Below are 15414 nucleotides of genomic sequence, written 5' to 3'. Positions count from 1 at the left end.
TCTTACACATTTTACAGTGCTACTTTAGATGTTTCAGAAACACAACTGCTGGCATAATATCTAAGAAATGTTTTAACAGGATGTCCTTTAACACAAAGTTGAGAAATTGGAGTGGAAATAGAAATAAGGGTTAAGTGAAACAATGTGATGTTCCAAAGCAGTGTTCTTTTCTTAAGAGGTCAAGGATGTTTAAACATAATAACTATGAACTCCAAAGTCAAAATTTCCATCACTTTATTTAGACATTTATAGACATGATAAGCATTGCACTAAATGATTAAGCACAGTGAAGTTAACTGTTGAAGAAAGGAAATGGGATTCATTCAGTCATAAATATTTTCCACTTCACATCAATACATAGATGTGTTATGATAAACTTCAATGTTTATGTGTTTTACACATATACAAGCCAATCAAAGTATTGTGAGTAGATTTGGCAGATGGTGCATGAGTTGGATAGTTTGACATGGAGCTGTTCAGACTCCAATTGTCTACTGTGGCATAGTTTCCACAGCTGGATGCCCTTCCTAATGTCGACCACTTAGCAGAGTGTACTGGGTGCGTTTTATGTCACCATCACAGGTGTGTAAATGCAGCACCAGCACAGGTGCTTTTTAAATGGCACCAGCACCTGAAAGGACAACCTTGTATGTGTGGAAGACAACAATTTTACTTAGCTTGATGTATCTTATCAAGTACAGCAAATCACCACATCTCCTGGTCCCTTCTCATTTCCTCAGTGAGACACAGCATCTGAAGGTCTTGTCTACCCCTTCCACAGGTACCCTCCACAATTAGAGCTTGGCACTTCTTTACACAGCTGCCTTCATCCATACGTATCACATGACCAAACCTGCGCAATCGGCTCTCTTGCATACATCTGGTGCCTCTTATACACAGTTTTCCTCTTAAATCATTTACATGCTGTCATACATGTACACTGACTGCATGTTAGCTTCATTTCTTTCAAGCCTTCTCAAGTCCTCTGTAGTCAAAGCCCATGTTTCACTGCCATATAACATAGCTATATGTATACAGGCATCACACAATCTGCCTTTCCCTCTGAGGGAAAGGCCTTAATTACTAACAAAGGCAGAAGCTCTCTGAACTTTGCCCAGCCTGTTCTTATCCCAGCAACTACACTTTCAGAACTCCCTCCCCTACTACTAACTTGGCCCCCTAGACCAGGGGTTTTCAAACTTTTTGATTTGCGGACCCCTTTATATTTCAGGCTTTACCTTAGGGACCCCTTATAAATGCTTATGAAATTTATACATAAATATTTGCTTAAAATAACATATATTTTTACATTTATTTATTTAACAGTATTTAACAAATAGGTTTGTCAATTAAAAGATTTTGATTAAAAAACATATAAAATCAAATTGCCCATAAAAAGTATTTGCTGTCCACGGACCACAGTTTGAAAACCCCTGCCCTAGACAACAGAAGCTATCTACTACTTCTAATGAACCACCCAAGCATTTGAGGGAGCCTATTGTCTGTGTATTTTTAGTGCTTATTGTACCTACACATAAAAACTATATTCTCCATTAACCTTCCTTTGATATCGCTACACTTTTATGTGCCCAAAGATTGCACTGGGTACAACATATAGCGTTTCTACCAGCATCCTTCTTACATATTGAGCAGGGCCATCTCCCAGAAGGGACTTGTGATTTGTCTGTTTTCCTACTTATTAGGACTTCAGTTTTTGCTAAATTAACCCTAAGACCCTTAGATTCCAGACTTTGTTTCCACACCTGAAATTTCTTGTATGTTTGTGTCCCCTTGTCTTGACATCATGTAATAGCTGTAAAATGGTTTCACTGTCATACAAGCAGAATCATTCGCTTCCAATATTCTACAAGAACATGTCTGGCCATGGGACAATACTACTTTGCTAGGAAACAGATGAAGCCTGGCAACAGGAAGGGCATTTGGCCACAGAAAATTTGCCTCAATAAACTCTGTCCAACTCATGCAAACATGGAAAAGTGAATGTTAAATGATGATGAGACAATAGCACTGCATTACAAGTATCATAAAATCTTGTCCACCTGAAAACTGAAACAATTTTAATGGACACGATATTATGATACTTATACTGCAATGTCATTTATATGTGAAATATGTAAAACTTCAACATCATCATAGAATTTACTAGTTGAAACATATGATATGGAAAAGAAAATTAATGGCTAAGTTAATTATTTCAACCAATCTAAACTTTATACGTAAACAAATGAAGTCACTGCTTTGAGTAACTTCATTGTAGGTCGACTCTAGCTGTTCTATACCAAGAAAGATGTACGTACAATACATATATAACTTAGCTTGAAATACTATAAACTATTTACAAGACAAATGAACTTAAATATAAGTTTTCAAGTAATTATAATTTTGATCTTATTGTGAGATTTAATATGTCTGAGTGCAAATATTTTCTGGTACAAAATTATAACCTGATAACCTATGAATAAGAATGGTATCTGTAAATGTGGAAAAGAAATCTTATTTCTAAAGTACTTGCTGGTGCCACATAAAACACACTTGTGTTGGCACCATGTAAAAAGCACTCGTCCTAGCATCACATAAAGCACACTTGTGCCGGAACCATGCAAAAAGCCCTCATACCAGCATCACATAGAAGCACCCATGCCGGTACCACATAAAAAGCACCTGGCACACTCTATAAAGTAGTTGGCATTAAGAAGGGCATCCAGCTATAGAAACTATGCTAAAGCAGACAAACGGATCCTGGGCAGCTCCTGTCAAACCATCCAACCCATGACAGCATGGAAAATGGATATTAACCCTTTTGATATCAACCCGGCTGAAACCGCCTCTGGCTCTAGAGTACAAGTGTCTTGTTTTCAAAAGTTGTGAATTAAAATCTTCCACCAAACCTTAGTCACAATTTATGTTCCTAACACTAGCTTAATGATAACTAAGTTTTTTACTAAATTCTTTGTTCAATTTAAAATTGGCAATGCACCCCAGTGTTGCCCGGGTTGTTGTGACTTACAGCCACATTGTATAATTTCTTCCTTTCTTGTGGGCAGAATTGGCACATGAGGAGTATGAAGTAAACAATTCTTCTTTGTAAACACATTTCTCGGTCATTTTCTGATGAACAACACAGCAGTTTCCGTCTACCAAATTCAGTCACAAGTCTGTGGTTGGCCTAGAGCTATAGTAGAAAACACTTGCCTAAGGTACCATGCAGAGGGACTGAACATGGAACCATGTGGTTGGAAGCAAACTTCTCAACTGCACAGTCATTCCTGCACCTAATGTGTGTGTGAGTGTGTGCTTATATTTGTTGTTAAATTGAGTATTGTGTCCCACTATCTCTCAAAGTTAGCAGTTCATCAAGTAGAGATCTATAAAATAAATGCCAGATTGAAATACGTACTGAGATCAGTATGATCAATTAAGTTTTTGAAGGTGATACTCCATCATAGGGATAGTCAAAAGACTAAACCCAGTAAAATAATGTTTAAAGACTTAATGGCTTCAAATTTAAGGTAATGGATTACTAACCACAAGATAATGAGTTCAAAACTTTGTATTGAACTTCCACTGTATACGATAACACTGTATGTACATCTCAGTCTACTTGACTTCCAACAATTAACAATCGTAATTTGAAGTCGAATATTTAGCAGTAAGAAAGATGTCCAGATTTCTTTAAAAATTATTGTGCAAAATATTCTGAGAAAAAGTATTTTTTTCACCACAACAAAACACACACATATACACAAACTCTGTTTTATATATTAAGATTAATTGAAAGAAACACAGAGCATCTCAACAGAAATATGGTAACAAAGGGGTTAAATGTGATGATGACATCCTAATAGCAAATATATAAAAATTTTAAACTGGAAAAGGGAAAATGTTTTAACAACAATAATAATAAGGAAAAAAAGAAACTTACGGTAGTTGGATTGAAAACAATTGGGGCAGGATCCTTGCACTGACAAACACTACCATAACCTTCAACTTTAGAGCAGAATGTCCGACGCCGATTGTTGATTTCATCATCTGGCCATTGGCATTCACTCACTACAAAAATAAAAACAATATTCAGTATATAATTTAAATCAGTGACCCCCCCCCGCCCCCCCAATGTTGGGTATATGCCTCACCAGTGGGGGCTGGGAAAATTATGGTGGACCGTGGTTTCCAAAATTCCTCATTGTTTTTTTTTTTTAAGTTGGGACATGAAATTGTGAAAACTTTTGTACACAGCAAACATACTACTCCTATACTCAACCTAGCCAAATCAATCCCTCAAGCCATGCATACTGTGTAAAGATGGTTTGCTACAGTATAGTACTATGCTAAAGTGTGGATATTTCTTTAAGGAAAGTATATAACTATGAAATATTAGTTTCAAACTTTGGCACAAGGCCAGCAATTTGGGAAGGGGTTCAGTTGATTACATTGACCCCAGTGCTCAACTGGTACTTATTTGATCAATCTTGAAAGGATGAAAGGCAAAGTTGACCTCGGTGGAATTTGAACTCAGGACAGATGAAACACCACTAAGTATTTTGTCTGGCATACTAACAATTCTGCCAGTTTGCCAACCACTGGTGGAGCATACATTTTTCTGAAAAGTTATAGTGTGGCTTGGGGGAAAATAGGTTGGGAAGCACTGATCTAAATAGAAAAGTTACTACCTTTACTACAACTAATATTTCTTTTTTCTTTTTTGTCTTTTCATCCTTAGCACTATTATTACAAGGTAAGGCAGCGAGCTGGCAGAATTGTTAGCATGCTTAGCAGTATTTCGCCTGTCACTATGTTCCGAGTTCAAATTCTGCCGAGGTCAACTTTCCTTTTCATCCTTTCAGGGTTGATAAATTAAGTACCAGTGAAACACAGGGATCAATGCAATTGACTAGTCTCCTCTCACCAAATTTCAGGTCTTGTGCCTTTAGTAGAAAGGACTATTACGAGATGATGGTGTTGAAGAAACAGTAGGCTACTAAACTGAGTACCTGGCTGTATTGAATTTCATCTCTTTTGGGTTCAAAACCCCACTGGGTTTGTATTTACCTTTCATCTCTCTGCGCTGATAAAGCATCAGACAAAATGTCATGTGGTATTTGTTCCATAGCTTTATGCTCAGAGTTCACATCCTGTCATGGTCAACTTTGTCTTTCATCTTTTGGGGTTGTTAGATAGAGAACCAGTCAAGTAGTGAGGTTGATGGTACTGACTGTCCCTTTGCCCCTCAAAATAGTTAGCTGTGTGTCTAAATTAGAAACAACCACTGCTGCTGCCACCACCACTGCTGGCAGCGAGTTAGCAGAACCATTAGAGTAACAGGCAAAATGAAGGATATGTTGGATAACACAGTCCTAAATACATCTGACAGAAAAAAAAAAACTAGAGGATATTCAAGGGTACTCAATCAGAGCTTACCGAGGTCTAAACAACAAGTGGTTAAAATTAAATTATTACTTACATTCAGCTGGTACTAATGGTATTGCTGCGGTGAGAGTCACTTTTTCTCCCCAACTTGATAAATCAAGAGACTTGCTATATGCTTCAGCAACTTTCTCACCTGTAACAAACAGGGACAGAAACTTTTATACACTACTTCACATGAATCTTAAATGTACTCATATTGTTTTACATAGCATACAAACAGCAACATTTATACACAATTAGTTTAATAATTTATTCTTATTATTTATCTATTCAAGTGCAATTTGAGAAGATAAGAGCAGAACAGAAAATTAGGAAAAAAACTGCGGTTAAGAAATGAATGCAGATATGAATGAGTAGTTAAGAGGTTTGCTGAACAATTCAGTCCTGTGGAGTTGCATGGCTTAGTGGTTAGGGTGTTAAACTCGTGATTGTAAGATTGTGTTTTTGATTCCTGGACAGAGCAATGCATTGTGTTCTTGAGCAAAACACTTCTTTTCATGTTGCTCCAGTCCACTTACCAGGTAAAAATGAATATTCCGGCACCACCTTGAATGATTTTTTGGTATCAACCCCAAAACTTATTTTTTTAAAGCCTGGTCAATCGGTCTTATTTGCAGAACCGCTAAGTTATGGAGATGTAAATATACCAGCACTGGTTGCCAAGTAGTGGGGTAGGGGGTGAGGGACAAACACACACACAAATATACGATGGTCATCTTTCAGTTTCTGCTCACCAAATCCACTCACAAAGCTTTGGTCCACCCATGGCTATAGTAGAAGACACTTGCTCAAGGTGTTTCACAGTGGGACTGAACCCTGCACCATGTGGTTAGCAAGCAAGCTTTTAATTTTTACAAAACAAAAAGGGAGAAAACAATGGTAGATATGAGTAGACAAGATAAGTGCACTGATGGAAAGCAATGTGGTTAGGCGGGTCATAGTTGTTTACACATTCAATGCAGTTACATTGAGAAGTTACATTAAATAAAATTGAAATCACAATTCAATATAGATTTTTTAAAAAGTGAGAGGTATGAAATAATCAAAAACCTCGTAGCTTATAATAGAGTCAAAAATGCCTAACTGGAAATACTTGCTTTTTTTAATTGTGATAAATGCCCACATGTCTCTCCAGTTGAGGAAATCAGCTTTCTCACTGCCAAGCTGCTTCAATGCATTGCGAGCAGTCTGTTTCAGTTGAAAGGATCCTTCATCCTAAAAAGATAAATACAAAGATTTCATAATTCTACTTCAGAAGATATATAAAAAAAAAAGAAAATCAATATCACAAAATATTTTGCAAGAAACCAAGTTCCTCTACTAAACTTATAGTCTGTTAGGCTAATGGTTCTCTATATTTCCATGATGGAGAATATATATTATGCAGAGCACACTGCATGTTAGTGGAACGTCACTGAGGCAAGAGGAAAGGTCAAAGTATCTGGATGCTGTATTCACGAGTGTCAGGAGGCAGGAGGCTGAATTGGATGCCAGAATTGTAGTTGTTGGTATAGTAATGTGCCAGCTTCAGCATTTGATCCTCAGAAGAGAATTTAGTAAGAAAAAAAAAAAAAAAAAACTTACAATCTTCAATTTGGTTTTCATGCCAATGCTCACCAATGGTCATAAATGTTGGGTAATGACTGTAAGAGTATGACTGTGAATACAAGCAGCTGAAATGGGGTTCCTCTGAAAGATCTCTAGAGTAACATTACTCAACAAGGTGCATAGCTTGGAGATCAGAGAGTTTCTTCAGATCAAGCTGCTACTTCTCTGCAGTGAGAAGTCACAGCAATGGTATTACAGACATATGGTTAGAATGCCACAGAAAAGGGTCACAAGATAGACTCTTCAGGCCAAGGCAACATATGAGAGACCTAGAAGTAGAACCACAAGCAAGATGGTTGAATAATATTCATAGTCTCAGTTGATCATGCCTGGGAATCCAACTGGAAAGTTTAATGACAGTTGTCTCTGATAGGATCCTATGGAGGAGATGCCTGAGGACTGTACCCCCACAACACTTTAAGGAATAGCAGTCACCCAAAAATGGATGAAACAGATAAAAGTTCTGCTTTAATTCTGATGATTTATGTGGAAGAAATCAGTCTGTAGTAAAGACTTTAAGTGAAGCTTTTGGAATTAAAAGATGCAAAGTGAAATGCAATCACCTCTGTAAATAATATCGTCATTCTTTGATATGGAGTCAGAGATTAGTGTACTAATTAGAGAAGACTAACTGAAGTGATTTGTTATGAAACAAATAACACTCAGTCTCTACTCCAATAACAAAGTAAATTTAGTTTTTGGAGAATTTAACAAATGCAGGTTGTTCACAAATACATTCTGATGCTCTACAGTTTAATGAAGAAATGTTTTATAACATCTGATTAAATGATGGTACAAGCATTCCTCATCTTTGCATGAAACTGAGTAAAAATTATGATGTTATGTTGACATTTCCTATTAGCAAACTGCCCTGTACTTTTGAAGACAACTAGAGTAAAAAATACCTTACTAGGAAAACAGTTACGAGTTACAGAGAGGAAGAGCATCCAGCTAGAAAATAATACCTCAATTAATAAGTATCTCCGGCCCAAGTTAGCATGAAAAAGCAAACATAAAATGAACAGTTGTTATTGTAGTTAAAATTTCATAGAGGGGAATAATAACTTCTCATTACACAATGTGATAACAATCAATAATAAGAGTAATTACTTTGTTTATCAAGACATAAAAATATTTAACTTAAAAAAAATAAAAAATCAGGATCCACTACATTTCATTCAATGAAATTCAAGCAAGGGGGTTTATATCTTGTGTGACATATCTTGTAACATAATATTCTCCTTCTGAGCAAAGTACACAAGTTCACTGAACTGACAATTCCTGTTTGTATTTTTGAAAGAGTAAAACCTGTGAGTCCAAAATTTACCTTACATTTATTTGTCAATATTGAATACATCAGCTTTATTTATGATAAATATGGAACTAAGTCATATATATATATATATATATATATATATATATATGGATCTTTTCAATTGTTGTCACAGGCTTGGAAATGTTAAGAATAAGTGAAAATTTTAAAATTTGGTACATTGATGTAATTTTTACACACTGAGTTCCAATCTGAGATTTCCATTTATTCCAGAAAAATTTAGAAACATGTTACAGAGGTTCAAAATTTGATAATCTTTAGCCAATCAGAAAATGAGAATTAGAAGCTGACATTTTCTGTGTGATAGTTGTGTCACAAAATGAAAGCAAAACATGAAAGTTATTTATGGTGGTGAAAGTGTCACAGTCATGCAAGTACAGCATCCTTGTTACAATGAAAAGAGGTCAGACTACAGCTTTGCTTGTTACTATGGAAAAGACACCAATGTGAGATTCACAGCCATGTGTGCAATGCTGGTTTTTGACAGGCTAAAATTACCCAAAGTTACCAAACTTTAAAAGCAATAAACTAATTATTTATTAATTTATTGCAAAAATGATTTTCATTTTTTAAGTAGCATACAAAACTAAATTGGAATAACCAAATTTGAAAACAACTGGAACAAAATTGAAAAAAATATGAAATCTGTGACAGCAACCAAAATAAGCAATATTTATCTGCCTGGCTAAACACACACACACACTATATATATATATATATATATATATATATATATATATATATATATATATATATATCACCGTCTTCTTTTTCTCTTTTACTTATTTCAGTCATTTGACTGCGGCCATGCTGGAGCACTGCCTTTAGTTGAACAAATAAACTTCAAGACTTACTCTTTGTAAGCCTAGTACTTATTCTATTGGTCTCTTTTACCAAACCACTACTTTAACACACCAACATCGGTCATCAAGTGACAGAGGGGGGGGGGGGGGCAAACACAGACACACAAATACATACATACATACACACACACACACACACATATATATATATATATATATATATCTATGTCTATCTATCTATCTATCTATATATATATATATATATATATATATATATATATATATATATGAATTCCGGGTAGAGGTAGGGGTCCACCAAGGTTCCGTCCTCAGCCCCCTATTATTTACCATAGTCCTCCAGGCAATCACAGAGGAGTTCAAGACAGGTTGCCCCTGGGAGCTCCTCTATGCTGATGACCTTGCCCTAATTGCGGAGTCACTATCAGAACTAGAGGAGAAGTTTCAGGTGTGGAAGCAAGGTCTAGAATTGAAGGGCCTTAGAGTCAACCTAGCTAAAACCAAAATCCTAATAAGTAGGAAGGTAGATAAAACACAAACCCCTTCAGGTAGATGGCCCTGCTCAGTATGTAGAAAAGGAGTAGGTAGTAACTCTATAAGATGTACCCGGTGCAAGCTATGGACACATAAGAGGTGCAGCAACATCAAAGGCAGGTTAACTAGCAAGTTAGTTTTTGTTTGTGGCAGATGTTCAGGTGCAATAAAGACTGCAAACAAACAGGAAACAACTTCTATCTCATTCCAGGGTGAAAAACTAGAGGTAGTCGATAGCTTCCGCTATCTGGGCGACCAAGTTAGTAGTGGGGGTGGGTGCGCTGAAAGTGTAGCTGCTAGAATAAGAATAGCCTGGGCAAAGTTTAGAGAGCTCTTACCCCTGCTGGCGACAAAGGGACTCTCACTCAGAGTAAAAGGCAGACTGTATGACGCATGCGTACGAACAACCATGCTACATGGCAGTGAAACATGGGCTGTAACTGCTGAGGACATACGTAAGCTCGCAAGGAATGAAGCCAGTATGCTCCGTTGGATGTGTAATGTCAATGTGAATACCCGTCAGAGTGTAAGTATCTTGAGAGAGAAGCTGAACATTAGAAGCATCAGTTGTGGCGTGCAAGAGAGACGATTGCGCTGGTATGGACATGTGGTGAGAATGGAGGAGGATAGCTGCGTGAAAAAGTGCCACACCCTAACAGTTGAGGGAACCCGTGGAAGAGGTAGGCCCAGGAAGACCTGGGCTGAGGTGGTGAGGCAAGACCTTCGTACATTGGGCCTCACCGAGGCGATGACTACGGACCGAGACCTTTGGAAATGGGCTGTGCGTGAGAAGACCCGGCAAGCCAAGTAAGATCGTTGCCAGTGCCCCTGGACTGGTTCTTGTGCGGGTGGCACATGAGATGCACCATTTTGAGCGTGGCCGTTGCCAGTACCGCCTGACTGGCTCCTGTAGGATTTTCGAGCGAGATCGTTGCCAGTGCCCCTGGACTGGCTTGTGCGGGTGGCACATAAAAGACACCATTTCGAGCGTGGCCGTTTTCGTGCGGGTGACACGTAAAAGCACCCACTACACTCTCTGAGTGGTTGGCGTTAGGAAGGGCATCCAGCTGTAGAAACTCTGCCAAATCAGACTGGAGCCTGGTGTTGCCATCCGGTTTCACCAGTCCTCAGTCAAATCGTCCAACCCATGCTAGCATGGAAAGCGGACGTTAAACGATGATGATGATGATGATGATATATGACAGGCCTCTTTCAGTTTCCACCTACCCAATCCACTCACAAGGCTTTGGTCAGCCTGAGGCTATAGTAGAAGGCACTTGCTTAAGGTACCATGAGGAGGACTGAACCCAGAATCATGTGGTTGGGAAACAAGCTTCTTACCACCTGCACCTATATTATACATATATATATATATATATATATATATAAATTTAAAGAATGGAGTAAACGCATGTTATAACTGTATACTTTTATTCCGACATACGTTTCGAAGAATTACAATTTATGTGATCCATAGGAATCGGCGATTCCTATGGATCGCATAAATTGTAATTCTTCGAAACGTATGTCGGAATAAAAGTATGCAGTTATAACATGCGTTTACTCCATTCTTTAAATTTATATATACTCAAATACCCAAAATATCAAGGAGTTTCTGCCTCACAAACAGGAGTTACGCTACAGTTATTTTGTGATCTTTGCTACCCTGGTTTCTATTAACCCATTTATTTTATCCGAATTATTCTTAATTAGGAGAAAATAAATACATATAATTATATATATATATATATATATATATATATATATATATATATATATATATATATACATGCATACACACACAAAGAGGTTAGAAGTAAGCAAGCATCATAATTACATACCTTGATTGTGAAGATGATGATTCGACCATTTGTTATCATATTAAGAAAGAGGACCATTGCTTCATCTTCTTGTTTACTGTATGTATCAAACACCCTCTTGGCCATCACACTTGCCTACAAACATCAGACATTATCCACTAAAAAACTTGTAGATCACATTATAATTTCTTCAAAAAGGCAATACATATTTAAGCAATTATATTTAACAGCAACTCAAAAAGCACTGTAGTTCAAAGTTGACAAACAGAAAAAAATTTTTATAGCATAAGATACGAGATTATACACACACACACACAGATATATATATATATATATATATATATATATATATATATATATATGTATATATATATATATATATATATATATACTTAGATATATAAATACACACACACACATATATATATATATATTCTGCGGGACAACCTGTTGAAAGCCACCGACCAGATTTGTGGGTGGTGTAAGGTCCCCTCCCAACCCAGAGTAACGTGGTGGTGGAACAAGGAGGTAGACAGGGCTATTAGACAAAAGAAACAAGCTTGGAAGGACTGGAAGAACGGTGGTAGCAGGGAATTGTACCAATGTGCCAGAAGGGAGGCTAGGCGACAGGTTTATTTAGCCAGAGGGGAAGCAGATAAGGAAAGATTTGCCAATGTTCTGCGCCGTGAGGACCAAAGACTCGAGGTATTTCGTGTTGCAAGACAGTGTAGGAGAGAGAATAGTGATGTTGTAGGAGAGAAATGTGTTCGCATGGATGATGGTACGCTTGCATTAAATGAGGATGCAAAGAAAGAGGTCTGGAGATGCCACTACGATAGATTGCTTAATAAAGAGAATGAATGGGAGAAAGAGAGCCTGCCTTATGTCGACCCAATAGAGGGACCAGCTATCCGAGTTGATAGTACCAGGGTAGATAAAGCAATTAAGAGTATGAAGACCGGGAAAGCCCCCGGCCCATCAGGAATCACTGCAGAGATGCTCAAAATATCTGGCAGTGTTGGCTATAGCCTAGTCACCCGTATTACGAACCAGGTGATACACGAAGGAGTCATACCCTATGACTGGTGTAGCAGCATCATAGTCAACTGCTACAAAGGTAAAGGGGACGCTTTAGATACAAATAATTACAGAGGCATCAAGCTGTTAGATCAGGTTATGAAAGTTACAGAGAGGGTCATAGCCCAACTAATTAGGGAGCGAATCAATTTAGATGAGATGCAGTTTGGGTTCGTGCCAGGTAAAAGCACTACTGATGCCTTATTTCTAGTGAGACAGTTGCAAGAGAAATACCTAGCTAAGGATAAACCTCTGTACCTGGCTTTCGTTGACATGGAGAAAGCCTTTGACAGGGTCCCCCGATCCCTTATCTGGTGGTCAATGAGGAAACTTGGGATAGAAGAATGGTTAGTGAGAGCTGTGCGAGCCATGTACAGAGATGCTGCCAGTAAGGTGAGGGTTGGAAATGAGTACAGCAATGAATTCCGGGTAGAGGTAGGGGTCCACCAAGGTTCCGTCCTCAGCCCCCTATTATTTACCATAGTCCTCCAGGCAATCACAGAGGAGTTCAAGACAGGTTGCCCCTGGGAGCTCCTCTATGCTGATGACCTTGCCCTAATTGCGGAGTCACTATCAGAACTAGAGGAGAAGTTTCAGGTGTGGAAGCAAGGTCTAGAATTGAAGGGCCTTAGAGTCAACCTAGCTAAAACCAAAATCCTAATAAGTAGGAAGGTAGATAAAACACAAACCCCTTCAGGTAGATGGCCCTGCTCAGTATGTAGAAAAGGAGTAGGTAGTAACTCTATAAGATGTACCCGGTGCAAGCTATGGACACATAAGAGGTGCAGCAACATCAAAGGCAGGTTAACTAGCAAGTTAGTTTTTGTTTGTGGCAGATGTTCAGGTGCAATAAAGACTGCAAACAAACAGGAAACAACTTCTATCTCATTCCAGGGTGAAAAACTAGAGGTAGTCGATAGCTTCCGCTATCTGGGCGACCAAGTTAGTAGTGGGGGTGGGTGCGCTGAAAGTGTAGCTGCTAGAATAAGAATAGCCTGGGCAAAGTTTAGAGAGCTCTTACCCCTGCTGGCGACAAAGGGACTCTCACTCAGAGTAAAAGGCAGACTGTATGACGCATGCGTACGAACAACCATGCTACATGGCAGTGAAACATGGGCTGTAACTGCTGAGGACATACGTAAGCTCGCAAGGAATGAAGCCAGTATGCTCCGTTGGATGTGTAATGTCAATGTGAATACCCGTCAGAGTATAAGTATCTTGAGAGAAAAGCTGAACATTAGAAGCATCAGTTGTGGCGTGCAAGAGAGACGATTGCGCTGGTATGGACATGTGGTGAGAATGGAGGAGGATAGCTGCGTGAAAAAGTGCCACACCCTAACAGTTGAGGGAACCCGTGGAAGAGGTAGGCCCAGGAAGACCTGGGCTGAGGTGGTGAGGCAAGACCTTCGTACATTGGGCCTCACCGAGGCGATGACTACGGACCGAGACCTTTGGAAATGGGCTGTGCGCGAGAAGACCCGGCAAGCCAAGTAAGATCGTTGCCAGTGCCCCTGGACTGGTTCTTGTGCGGGTGGCACATGAGATGCACCATTTTGAGCGTGGCCGTTGCCAGTACCGCCTGACTGGCTCCTGTAGGATTTTCGAGCGAGATCGTTGCCAGTGCCCCTGGACTGGCTTGTGCGGGTGGCACATAAAAGACACCATTTCGAGCGTGGCCGTTTTCGTGCGGGTGACACGTAAAAGCACCCACTACACTCTCTGAGTGGTTGGCGTTAGGAAGGGCATCCAGCTGTAGAAACTCTGCCAAATCAGACTGGAGCCTGGTGTTGCCATCCGGTTTCACCAGTCCTCAGTCAAATCGTCCAACCCATGCTAGCATGGAAAGCGGACGTTAAACGATGACGATGACGATGATGATGATATATATATATATATATATATATATATACATATATGTATATATATACATATAAACACACACACACATATATATATGCATACACACACACACATATATATATATATATATATATATTACATTGGTAAGAAAGTTCTAGGACAAGTCATTGTTGCAAGTCATTGAAGCCGATCCAATGGAAACTGCACGTCAACTTGGGGTACAGTTTGGCGTCTCCCATGCCACGGTCATCCACCACCTGCACCATCTTCGCAAGGTCAGCAAACTTGGAAAATGGGTGCCACACGAATTGACTGAAGCAAACAAACAAGCACATGTCACTGCCGAAGATTCAGTTGGCTGGAGTTAGTAATCACAATAGATGAAAAGTGGGCGCTGTACTCCAACGTGAGGCGCAGACGATCCTGGTGTAGCAAAGGTCAACAGCCAAAACCTTCGCCAAAAGGACCACTTGTGCAAAAGAAGGTTATGATCTCAGTTTGGTGGGATTGCTGTGGTGTGATCATGTTGGATCTTCTCCCACACAATACCACTATTGACAAGGATGTCCACTGCGAACAAATCGAGCGTCTAAAGATCGCGCTGGCCAAAAATTGCTCAAATTTGAAGAAGATAATTTACCACCAAGACAATGCACCAGTACATCGTGCAAAGAAGACGTCAGAGAAGCTGAAGGAGGTGGGCTGGGAGATTATGGTGCATCCACCATATTCTCCTGACCTTGCCCCTTCTGACTACCACTTATTCTCTGCCTTGCAACATGCGATTGGCGATACAGGGTTTGGAAACGAAGAAGATGTGAAATCATTCCTTTATGACTTTATTGAATCAAAGCCACGTGATTTCTGGATGAAAGAATTCGAAACTTTGCCTGAAAGATAACAAAAGGTGATC

At 39.1% G+C, this 15414-nt stretch overlaps 1 protein-coding gene across 8 annotated transcripts in view; it reads right to left on the bottom strand.

Moving 5' to 3' along the window:
* LOC106873095 (protein O-linked-mannose beta-1,2-N-acetylglucosaminyltransferase 1) overlaps nucleotides 1-15414 on the bottom strand; it is a 162579-nt gene that overhangs the window by 41990 nt on the left and 105175 nt on the right. For all 8 annotated transcript variants that reach the window (XR_016245193.1, XR_016245195.1, XR_016245194.1 and 5 more), the window contains exons 6-9: nucleotides 11586-11699; nucleotides 6546-6663; nucleotides 5483-5581; nucleotides 3944-4071 (exon numbers count right to left, since the gene is read on the bottom strand). Coding sequence is in view for 5 of the 8 variants with exons in the window: in XM_089366612.1 (XP_089222738.1) it covers nucleotides 3944-4071; nucleotides 5483-5581; nucleotides 6546-6663; nucleotides 11586-11699 (459 nt within the window). In the remaining 3 variants the exon portion in view is untranslated. The remainder of the gene's footprint in view (nucleotides 1-3943; nucleotides 4072-5482; nucleotides 5582-6545; nucleotides 6664-11585; nucleotides 11700-15414) is intronic.

This window comes from Octopus bimaculoides, chromosome 19 (genome assembly GCF_046866305.1).
Source record: "Octopus bimaculoides isolate indiv1 chromosome 19, ASM4686630v1, whole genome shotgun sequence".
Taxonomy (NCBI): Eukaryota; Metazoa; Mollusca; class Cephalopoda; order Octopoda; family Octopodidae; genus Octopus; species Octopus bimaculoides.
This window is presented reverse-complemented; position numbering and strand designations above follow the sequence as displayed.